The 10655-nt window shown below is 55.9% G+C and overlaps 2 protein-coding genes across 5 annotated transcripts in view; both read left to right on the forward strand.

Annotated features, from left to right (window-relative positions):
- Nucleotides 1-5440, forward strand: part of LOC100540406 (arf-GAP with SH3 domain, ANK repeat and PH domain-containing protein 2-like) — a 23318-nt gene extending 17878 nt beyond the window's left edge. The window contains exons 21-26 of one of the 3 annotated variants that reach the window (XR_014887752.1): nucleotides 307-414; nucleotides 544-748; nucleotides 1356-1526; nucleotides 1779-1924; nucleotides 2427-2529; nucleotides 4205-5440. Coding sequence is in view for 2 of the 3 variants with exons in the window: in XM_031556514.2 (XP_031412374.2) it covers nucleotides 307-414; nucleotides 544-748; nucleotides 1356-1526; nucleotides 1779-1924; nucleotides 2407-2529; nucleotides 4205-4279 (828 nt within the window). In the remaining variant the exon portion in view is untranslated. Of the gene's footprint in view, nucleotides 1-306; nucleotides 415-543; nucleotides 749-1355; nucleotides 1527-1778; nucleotides 1925-2406; nucleotides 2530-4204 lie in introns of all 3 variants that reach the window. The other 2 variants (XM_031556514.2, XM_085241642.1) reach the window with 2 other exon arrangements.
- On the forward strand, nucleotides 5207-10445 carry LOC100540561 (CMP-N-acetylneuraminate-beta-galactosamide-alpha-2,3-sialyltransferase 2-like). Of its 2 annotated transcripts, none has more exons than XM_085241643.1 (8): nucleotides 5207-5622; nucleotides 6645-6802; nucleotides 7599-7847; nucleotides 8004-8194; nucleotides 8325-8504; nucleotides 8837-8882; nucleotides 9168-9287; nucleotides 9750-10445. In XM_085241643.1, the coding sequence occupies exons 3-8, from the start codon at nucleotides 7611-7613 to the stop codon at nucleotides 9825-9827; spliced, it is 852 nt and encodes a 283-aa protein (XP_085097769.1). In that variant the 5' UTR covers nucleotides 5207-5622; nucleotides 6645-6802; nucleotides 7599-7610; the 3' UTR covers nucleotides 9828-10445. The 2 variants fall into 2 exon arrangements, with proteins under 2 accessions (XP_085097769.1, XP_031412375.1); XM_031556515.2 differs by having other exon boundaries at nucleotides 5227-5622; nucleotides 9721-10445.
- Nucleotides 10446-10655: the final 210 nt, after the last annotated feature.

Raw genomic sequence — 10655 nt, forward strand, 5'->3', positions numbered from 1 at the left:
GCCATGGGGTTTGCTCTGTCTCAGCTGTCGGGGGCTACCTCAGGGCTGGGCAGTTTGGGACAGGTCAGATAGGGGAACCTGAAACTGCACCAAGCCACACAGGGTGAGAGCATCTCCTTGGTGAGTCCAAGCCTTACTTTGGCCATGTCCCACTGTGTGTTTGGACAACTTTGCAAAACTCCTGGCCTGCTGAGCTGGCAGCATTACATACAGTTTGTTTCCTCCATAACCAAATGGTCTGTCAGAAATGGGGCTGGTGCAGTGGGTAGGGCTGGTGGGTCTTCAGGGTGCTCCTCTGTGCCTCAGCTGCTGCAGGCCCAGAACAATCAGTTCAGCCCGCATGTCCATGTGGAGTACGAGTGGTGGCTGGGCCAGGATGACATGTATGAGAGCGATGATGAGCTGGATGAGAAGGTGAGGATCTTCCATGGGCTCAGGTCCATGCATACCACCATTGTCCCTTCTCCCACCACAATGGAGTGGGTGCTCCTTTACTGGCTGATCACTCATATTTATACTTCAACTTACAAATATTCTTTCCAGCTGGGTCTTATGAAGAGGGGGTCTTCCTGTCCACAGAGCTGCTCCCAGCCTCCTGCCACTGCCATCAGACCAGAAGCAGCAGGGGCAGTGCCTCAGGGGAGGCGGCCAGACACCTATGCCTTGCCACACACCCACCTCCGCAGCCTGGATGTGCCACCAGCTCCATCCTACCCACCTCCTTTCCCTCCCCATCGGGCGAAGTCAGGTGAGATCCTGTGTGGGCTGGTGGGGTGAGCTGTTGGAGCTGTGCAGCATAGCTCCATCAGCAGAGGATAGGGCACTGACGAGACTTGTCTGCTGCTGTAGGGTACCCTTCTGTCTCTCCTCCTCAAAGGGAGAAGGCTGACTTGTTTTCCTTAGTCCTGAGCCCTGCAAGGCATACCCTTACTCTTGGTGCCCCTGTGTTGGCATTGTTTGGATGCACTGTTAGGATGCACTGTACGCTCCTGAGTGCTGCTGCTGCTGGGACAGGTATGGGAAGGAAAAGCTGCCAGTAGAAAGAGCAGCTTTGCAGTTCTGCTCCTTGGTCAGACTGCTCCTGCTGCCCTTGCCCAGCCTTTCCATGATGTGTCCCAGCTCTGAAAGATGGAGGTCCTCAGCTCCTTGAGCTGTCCTGCTTTCTCGGAGACTTTCTAAGTCCTGCCTGACTCTCCATCTGTCACAGCTGGGGCTCCAACCTTACACATTTCTCAAGTCAGACCTGCAAGCAGAGAAATATTCTTGTCAATGCACAGTGCCAATTTTCCCCCGGAGTTTTGCTCCCAGGAGGTCTGCTTGCTACTGATGTACGATCTGTTTGTGTTCCCTTTTAGCTCCTGAAAGGACACGTCCACTCCTGACCAGCTCATCTGTCTTTGCTGAGGACACAAGAACCAGGAGGAGCCCATCCCTGCCTCTGAGCACCAAGCACAAGCGCACATCCTCAGATCCAGCTCCTTGGGTACCACTCAGCCCGGAGAAACCCAACCTTGGCCTGGCTTCAGGTAACAAACAAACTGGGCCAGGATCCAGGCTGTGCTATGGGGATGTGCTATGCTGGTGGAAGAAGGACCTTCTGGAGGTCTGCAGCTCCACACCTGCTGAATAAGACTGGCTATGGCTTTGTGCAGCCAAAGTAGGTTGGGAGGCACCTGGGAGCTCTGCACTTGCTGCACAGTGTTGCCCAAGAGTGGTGCTTGCTGTTATCTACCTGTAATTAAAGGAGGGAAGTCGTGATCGTCCTACTTTTGTTGTAGGTGCCCTGATGGCCATGGACTGCCTCTATGCATCTGTCTCCAGAAAAGCAGGACAGCCTGGCCCACACCAATCGCCCCAGGAGTCAGATCCAAGTTCTGGAAGTGCCTTCAATGTCCCACCTCCTCTTCCTCGGAGGGGCAGTTCGGTAGGTGGCCATGGGCTCAGTTCCTGGGCCTATCTGCATTTACCACCTTCAGTTCTGAACTGAGTTGGACCCAGCAGCCCCTCTTCCCAGCCCCACTGCTGCTCCTCCCTCGCACTGACATCTCCCCACCAGATGCTGGGAATGCTCTGCATGGAAATGGCAGGTCTCTCCCAGTGCACACCATGCACAAGGATGATCGCTGTTACTTACTGCTAGCCAAAAGCCCTGTGGTGCTCCAGTATCTTTTGAGAGAAACCTCACTTATGAATTCAGATGGTTGGCAGGTCAGGCAGGGTACACTTCTGGACGTGAGCAAGGGTGAAATGTCCTCTCTGGCCCATCCCTCTGCACTGCAAGGACTTCCCTTCTCCCCAGCCCTTTTGTTAGTGGCAGCAAGGCACTAAAGCCGTTATATCTGTGTCTGACAAAGCTGGTGACACAAGGGATAGAGGAGGCCTGACAGTGCTCTCTCCTGCTTGCAGAACACACTGCTGTTCCGCAGGGTCCGTGCTCTCTATGACTGCAGTGCTGACCGGGAAGATGAGCTGACTTTCCATGCAGGCGAGATCATTGTGGTATCTGAAAAGGAGGACGACAACTGGTGGGTGAGTGAACCTGTGCATAAACCATGGCACCTGGATGCACACAGCTCCTCTCTCCATCCACCTCTTGCCCCTCTCTCATGGCTGCTGCAGCTGCAGTCATCTGTTCTGCTTCCATCCCTCCACCTTTCATTTTCCCTTTGGCACAATCTCTTGCTTACACCTGGTTAAGCTACTCCAATATCCTCAAGTCCTGCATGGACCTCTCACCTCCCACCAGCTCTGCTGCTTTCCTCTCGCACTGCTTGTGTCCTGGCCATTCCCCTCACCCCATGGCAGCTTCCTTGCCCACCCCAACCTGACACTCACCTATGGCTCGTGTTGGCCATTTCTAAGGATGTCTTCCTTAGATCCTCAGTCCTGGTATGAACCACACAGTGTGAGGAGAAACTTAACAGATTTCTATCCCCTATTGCACACAGCAGCAGTACACCAGGTCTTGCCCAGTTGGCCAGTCGATATCTCCAAAACTGGAACTTCTTTGGGCAGCTCTGATAGCATCTGCAGCCTCAGCAGAGAAAAAAGCCAGCATGCCATGGTTTCCTTCAGACAATTGCAGACAGCAAATACAGATCTTTATCGCCTGCTAATTGAGTTCCCCCAGGAAATCCTTGAAATTTGTTTCCACTGTTTCTCTTATAAATCATACCTTCTTTGTAATTAGTTTTAGAAATAAGCATTTTTACATGCTGTAAATGAATTAGGAGTTCTAAAGGGGTTCACAACCTCTGAATCTGCCCCAGTGGGGACCAGTGTGCTGCAGGCTGTGGGTGGCACAAGCGAGCCCTGGGTTGTGGGGTAGGATGTGGCCCTGAGCCCTGCTGCTCTGACAGCAGGTGAATCATGTTTGCAGGAATAGCAAGTTTAAAGATGCCTTTGTTTGTTGCCAAATAATCCCCATCTAAAAATGACACCTAAATTTTAACCCAAATAAGTTCAGATTCTCCATCCAGCCATCAAATGTGTTTTTATATTGGAGAAGAGCTCTTTCTCCCAGATGTTGATCTGGGTGATATGCAGCAGTCAAACCTCCTCTTGAGCTTCTGCTCCAAGAACTTTGTAGAAACCTCTTCTGTAACATTACTTTTCACAGTTTGTATGTTTTCTGTCTCTTCCTTGTCTTTCTGGTGTGCAGATATTGCCCATGCAGGGCACAGCTGCCCCAGTGCCATGTGTGGGCACTCAGTCCCTCTTCTTGCATACTGTTTCTCTGCTCATTCCTCTTTTTCTCCCACTGGCATTTTGCAGAGCACTGTGCTCAATCTGCCAGCTATTGCTCTGACTTGCTCCCAGATGTGATGCTCAAGCAACTGCTCCATCCTCCCTAGGACAAGAGCAGTGCTCCTAGAGAGATCCTCCAGTGAACAAGCCTGGTCCTTCACATTTTACTCAGGTGGCCTGGAGAGCATCTTGAAATTTTGTCTTCACCAGACCAGCTCTATTTACTAGTCTGGTGCAGTGCTGCATTGCATGACCCTTTGGGCAGCTAGAGATCTGCAGGAACATCCCCTCTGAGGGCTGTCCCTGTATGGGAAGTGGCTCATGGAGCTTGGGTTCTGGGATGCATGCCCTGGCCCAGAGGCAGGACTATCGGATCAACCAACAGTAGCTGTAAAAGTACACTTCCTCATTCCCTGTGCCATGCTCAACACTCCTTTTCTTCTCTTTCTCCCTGCAGAAAGGCTGGATTGAAGGGCAGCCCCACAGGCAAGGTGCCTTCCCTGCTTCCTTCGTTCACGTGCTCAATGAATAGGAGCTGCTTTGATCTTGGGGGAAGATCTCATCAGCTGCTTGGAATGTGAAACCCCCAAGCTCCCATCTGCATCCTCACTCCCAGCATCACCTCTCCTCCCCTGGCCAGTGGTGCTGAGGGCCCAGAGTCCCACATACTGCAGGCCCTGGGGCTGGGGTTCGTGGGTGATGCGTGCTGGCTGCCAGCAGATGCTCAACATACAAAAGAAGAGAATGGGGCAAACTTCAGTGCCCTGCCCTGAGTGTGCTGCCTGTCCTGAGTGTTGTGGAGATGCGGTGCTGCCTTGCAGGGCTGTGGGGCTGTGAGTGGAGCCGTGCAGAGCCCTGGGATGGAGGCTTCTGCTGAGGACAGAGCAGAGTGTGAGCCTGGAAAGACAAATGTCTGGTGAAGCCAGCAGAACGGAGTGCTCGTGCCATCCCTGCTGCCTGGACTGTGTTTCACTGCTGGTGCTCTGTGGCAGCTCAGGGCATGGCTCCAGCAGCACCTGGCTCTAGGAGTGATAGAGAGGCACTCTGAGCCCACTGCCAGTAAACCCCAGTGCTTCAGTGCTTTGTGTTGTGCAGGGCTGTTCTGCTTTGTGTTTCCATCTCCATTTCCTTTCCCCTTTGGCGTTCTTCCTTCAGCACCCAACATCTTCAGGTGAAATCACTCATGGTTCAGCTTACACAGCCTTTCTCTGGGGTCCGGCACATGTCTCAGTCTTCCTCTCTCCTTCCTGAGCCAAAATCCTGTCCCGGTGTCATAAGGAAACCAAGCACTGGATGCACTAGGCTCTATAGAGTGGAGGTTGAACCACCCCAGCACGACTTACAGGGTCAAGAGGGCAAGGTTGTGCCCCGCAGCTCCTCCCACCCTCGGTGTTATCAGTCAGATAGGAGCTAACCTTTGTACAAGTCTTCAGTGTGTATCCTTAGATACAACAAATATGTGCTTTTCCCTTGGTTAGGGTGACCATCCTTGAAGCTGTTAAGGAACTCTTAATCACTCTGCAAGGACTAAACTTGTCTTTGAAGATCGGAGCACCTTGAGAAAAAGGTAGTTAAGGTAGCTAGCCTGCAGGAGGGGAGATTAGCCCTGTCTCTAAATGACCAGCTGTAGGCTGGATGCTGTATGAGGGTTGTGGTCAAGTGATAAAAATATGCATTAAAAAGCGTCATGAAATCTTGGAGTGTGCTAGTTTTGTGGGAGACCACCCAGCACTTCTGCAACCTTGCAATAAATCCATACCTGTGTGAGTGAGATCGGCTCACTGCACGGCCCTGAGGGGTCTGCCTTTTGGACAACAGTTCTCTGGAAACCCTATGGGATGGCCTCGCCTCGTCAGGATCCACTTGCTGCAGCAGGTGAGGAGTCGGGGACTGGTCAGACTCTGCACTCCACCGGCCTTTTGGCTGGGGAGTCCATTGGGTTCTCATCTCTGCTTGGGCGGTGACACTGAGGACAACGCTTCAATCGAGGCATTGACTTGATGGTGTCAGGGGGAATAAGAGGCTTTGGTTGTTGGTTTTGGTGGTTTTGGTTGATGACTGGCCAGCATTTGGTGTCTGGTCATACACATGGGTGCCTAAGAGCAGAGCGTCTGCCTTGGGGAAAGACTTTTTTTGTTGGAAGTATAGGGACCAGTATGGGGACCATTCCCTCCTCTGAGATTCTCCCTCGTTCACCTCTGGGATCCCTAAAACATTGGGAGACATTTGGTGGGGATCCCTTGACTATTAAAAAACTGAAACATTATTGTAGATAAAAAGGATGATGGGAGAAAAGTGGCTGGAAATGGGAACCTTGAATTCTAACACAATACTTCAATTAATGTTATTTTGTCGCCGTGTAGATAAGTGGGATGAAATTCCATGTGTTAACTTGTTCTTTATGTTACGAAATGATGCTGCAAGGCTCTGTTCTCTGCCCCAACTTCCCCTTCCTGCAGCAGTCATTGAGTTCTGCAGCGTGTGAGAGTGTCACCTCCACCCGGCGCTGCTCAGAGCCACTGAGTGGCCGTGGGGACAGCTGGGGGTCTCAGCATTCCTCCAGCCCCTTTCCCATCTTTGGGGCTGGGGAACGCTTGGAGATGTCACTTAGGGCTGAGTGAGGACAGGGGCAGATCTATGGCCACCGGTGCACCTGGTGCTGTGGCTGCAGTGCAGCGCTGGGCCTGAGCAAGCCCTAGAAGTGCATTGGGGGGCTCTGTGCCTCCACCTTGGCGGCTGGGAGGGGCACGATCCACCTGGGTGGGCTCAGTGCTGAGGCCTTGGGGCCGCAGCGTTCGGCAGTCAGCCCAAAGGAAAGCAGCCTTGGTCTTTTCTGCACTGGAGTGACTTTGCTTCTGTCGTGCTGTCAGCGTTTCCGTCACACTTCCTTCCCCCAGAGCTCACATTGGTGACATTTCGGTTCTTCCCAGAAGAGCTAACACACTGCAATTGCTGTGGCCACCCAGGACCGGCCCAACCTCTTTCACCTCACCCACATCCCACACCTCGCACCGCTGACAGCTGGAGCAGTGATTCTGGTGCTGGACACGTGCAGGTATGTCTGCCGCACTGCAGAATGGGGGTAACGGGGAGACAAACTGAGAGTGACCCACGTCCCCACGTCTGTGGGGGCTGTGAGGAGCATGGGGAACCCCGTGAGGGTGGGAGGGCTCGGTCCTCCTGCTTTCCCAGTGCAGGGGGGAAACCCCAGTCCTGGGCAGGGGCTGTCCCAGCATCCTGCCGTCGCCCTGCCCGGGGCACCAGGCTCTGACGTGCTGAGCCCCTCGTGGCGACAACAGAGCCCTTTTTGCTCTGACTTTGGCTGGGTGTGAGTGCTTTCAGCTGGCAGACAGGAAGGCCACGCTAAGCTCGGCGTTCTGACCACAGACAGACAGACACACACACACACACAGACGCACACACACACACAGACGCACACGCACACACGCTGCGGTTCCACCTCCCGGCAGCGACGCGGTGCCCCTGGGAGCCACGGAGCGGAGGCTGCGCAGTGCCTGCGCGGTCGGGAGCGGCGGGGAGGGGGCGTGGGAGGCACGGGAACCGCGGGCTGAAGCGGGGGCCGGAGAAAAGATGCTCTGCCGCTCGCCCATGGGCCGCGTCGCAATCGCTGCGCTCGCAGCGGGCAGAGCGGCAGGTGCTGCCGGCCCTGCCCTGCCCCGCGCTACTGCGGCGGTGCCGGGAGCAGAGCGGGAGGGCCGCGGAGCTGTTCGGAAGGGAAGCCTGTGCCGGGCCGGCTCAGCTCTGCGGCGGGGCGGTGCGCGGCGGAAGGGTGGCAGCGGGCCGGGCGCGGGTTCTGCTCTGCCCGCGGTGCCACCGCCCTCCTGCTGCAGGTGCTATGAGGGATGCGCTGCCGGAAGCGCACGCTGCTGGTGCTGGCCCTGTGCCTGCCGCTCGGTCTGTGGCTGTTGTTCCGGGCCTCCGTGTCCGGCCTAGGCCTCCCTCCTTCCCTCCCCACCGTCAGCTGCACCGCCAGCTTCAACGCCTCCGCCTGGTTCAGCGCGCGCTACGATGCGGCCGTGGGGCCTCTGCTGACCGGCCCGGCCCACGAGCTCTCTCCGGACGTGGTTCGCTGGTGGCTGGTGAGTGGAGCTTGGATCTCTGCCGGGCTCCTTACGTCTGCTGGCAGCAGGTTTTACGTGTCCCTTGTCCCCCGGCCTTCCCCACCGCGTCCGGGCAGGAGAGGGGCTTGGCGCCGCTGGGGCTGATGCTGCCCATCCCTGCCTGTGCTCCCCCAGACCCTGCAGGGCTCCCCCGGCATCGCCCCGCTCCAGGCCATCATCCAGAAGCTCTTTGCTGTCCTCCCGGCCCCGAATGGCAGTGTGTGGGACCCGTCGCGCTGCAGGACGTGTGCCGTGGTGGGCAACTCGGGGCGGCTGAAAGGGTCCCGCCACGGCCCGCAGATTGATGCCCACCATTGGGTGCTGAGGTGGGTGACACCAAGGGCTCCTGTTCTCTTTTCCCTGCTGGGCTAGGGTCACCTGGTGTTCCTGCTTGGTGGCCAGGGCTCTCATGGTGTGTGCCTTCATTCTGGGACGTGCCTTTCCGCTGTCCCCTAGGATGAACAGAGCTAAGACAGCGGGCTTTGAGGTGGATGTCGGTGCGAGGACGACCCATCACTTCATGTACCCAGAGAGTGCGATGAACCTCTGGCCTGGCATCCACCTTGTCCTCGTTCCCTTTAAGCCACTGGATCTGAAGTGGGTGACCAGCGCCTTCTCCACAGGAGAGCTCACACAGTGCGTCACCTCTGGGAACAGCGGTTCTTGTGTTGGAGGGCCAGGGGCATGGCCTAGGGGACAAAGGGCTCAGAGGGCTCTGGCATCCCACTGCACTGCAATTTGGGGAGTCTGGAGCCCACCTGCCCTCACAGGGCTTGGGCATCCCGCGGCCCCATACCCTCATGAGTGGGATGGAAGCTGTCCCGGCTGTGCCTCTTCCCGGGGCCAGGCCATGGGACACCACAGGGTCAGCCCAGGGAACTGCGGGTGCTGTGGCACCAGGTGCTGGTTGTCGCAGCAAACCATCTGCCCCTGAAGGAGCACTCACAGCTGTCCTCTGGCTTTTGCAGCACCTACACAAGAGTGAAGCAGTTCATCAAAGCTGACAGAAGCAAGGTAAGGACTGGGCAGGCATCCAGCAAGCACTCCCTGCCTGAGAACTCAGTGCTGGGGCTGTGGGGCAATGGGGGTGAGGGGCTGGAGTGGCTGTCAGATGTGGGGTGGCCCTGAAAGCATTTGCAAGGCAATGTGGGAGCTGCTGCCAGGCTCCTCTTGGTCAGACTGGGTTCATTCTGTGGGAAGGCAAGTGGGGTATGGGCAGAGCTGGGGGACAGTGGTCCATAGTGGTGGTAGGAGCTGGCTGTCCTGATTGCAGCTTATCACGCCTCTAACCCCAACCAGGTGCTGATCCTGAGCCCAGCCTTCCTCAAGTACATCCATGAGAACTGGACAGAGCACCACGGCAGGTATCCCTCCACCGGCTTCACAGCGCTGCTCTTCGCCTTGCATGCCTGCCAGCAGGTGAGTACAGCCGGCAGCACCACGCACTGTTCAGCCCCGTGGGCACCACCTGGAGCTTGCCACCACTGCTCCACACGTGGGGAGGTGGTGTTTCTTGTGGCCACGCGGGATTTCCTTTGCTGCAGTGTCTACCACCCACTGGCATTTTCCTGCCTCTGGCTCCAGCTCCCCTCTTCCTGGTGCACTGTCTTGCACTGAATGCAGCACCTAATGTGGGTGGGCAGTCATGGCCCTCAGCTGCTGGCCACGCTCTTGCTGGGGGAACCCAGGTGTGGTCAGCCTGGCTTTGTCACCTCATCCCCACCTGGGCCCTCATGCTCTGTGCCCAGAGGGCTTCTCCTGCCCTGCTCCCCAGATACAGGACTGCACGGTGGGTACTTACCTGGGGTTGGCTGTCAGCCTGTGCAGCGATGGCTCTGCTGGCATGCCACAGGTCTCCGTGTTTGGCTTTGGGGCCGACAGCAAAGGGAACTGGCATCACTACTGGGAAGAAAACCGCTGGTCTGGAGCCTTCCGCAGGACAAGGGTCCACGATGCTGATGTCGAATTCAGCCTCATCCAGAGACTGGCAGCTGAAGGCAGAATATTGTTCTATCAATGACACGCACTCAAGAAACGAGGCCAAGCCATTTGCACAAGAACTGGCAGCTGCAGCAGCTCTTTAGCTTGCTTCTGCCCCTCGCTGGCCGGGGCAGCCTACGCTTGGCGTGTGCTGTGCTGGTCCCACCAGCTCGGCACGGCAGACAGCAATGAGCATGAATGGCAGTAGAGCTCTGCTAAGCCTGGGAGATGCCTGCTGCAGGTCCTGGTCTTCTCCAAAGAGGACACGGAGGGGCAGGAGTGGGGCTAAACCCGTGCTTTCAGAGCCCACAGTTGAGGCGTTACACAGCAGAGCGGCTGTAACTGGACAGTGTGCACACAGCCAGCTGCCGATGCAGCTCTCAGGGAATGGAGCTGAGATTTACACCCTCTGATGGCACATGGGGAGATTCACTGCTGTGCTTTGGGCAGACAGAGAGTCTTTCCAGAGCTAAGGAATATATTTTTATATTGTACCAAAGGAGAATAAGAAACAAGAAAATGAAGTGCTCTAAGAACACAGCAGAAATGAGTACAGCTGAAATGGTATGTCAAATAAACTTTGATAGCACATACAAATCTACTGCTTTGTTTTACTTTCTGAGCCCTCACTGCTCTGCACGGCTGAATGCAGACCCCGAAGCCCTCCTGACCAGGGATGGGAGCAATCACCACCCCACACCTCATTTTTTTTTGCTAATGCTGGTTATTTTGCAAGCATGTTGCAAAATTCAAAAGCTGTAGCCAGTCCACGTGGATGCTACTAATGCAGTTGCAAAGGCAGTAGGT

Source organism: Meleagris gallopavo, chromosome 22, assembly GCF_905368555.1.
Source record: "Meleagris gallopavo chromosome 22, MGAL_WU_HG_1.1, whole genome shotgun sequence".
In the NCBI taxonomy this organism is placed as follows: Eukaryota; Metazoa; Chordata; class Aves; order Galliformes; family Phasianidae; genus Meleagris; species Meleagris gallopavo.

Excerpts from the sequence above, each read along its gene's own strand:
- LOC100540561 (XM_031556515.2), top strand. The coding sequence starts at position 7,611 with ATGCGCTGCCGGAAGCGCACGCTGCTGGTGCTGGCCCTGTGCCTGCCG. Across the intron at positions 8,195-8,324 it reads GCCCACCATTGGGTGCTGAG|GATGAACAGAGCTAAGACAG; the intron begins GTGGGTGACACC and ends GCTGTCCCCTAG. Across the intron at positions 8,505-8,836 it reads TCCACAGGAGAGCTCACACA|CACCTACACAAGAGTGAAGC; the intron begins GTGCGTCACCTC and ends TGGCTTTTGCAG.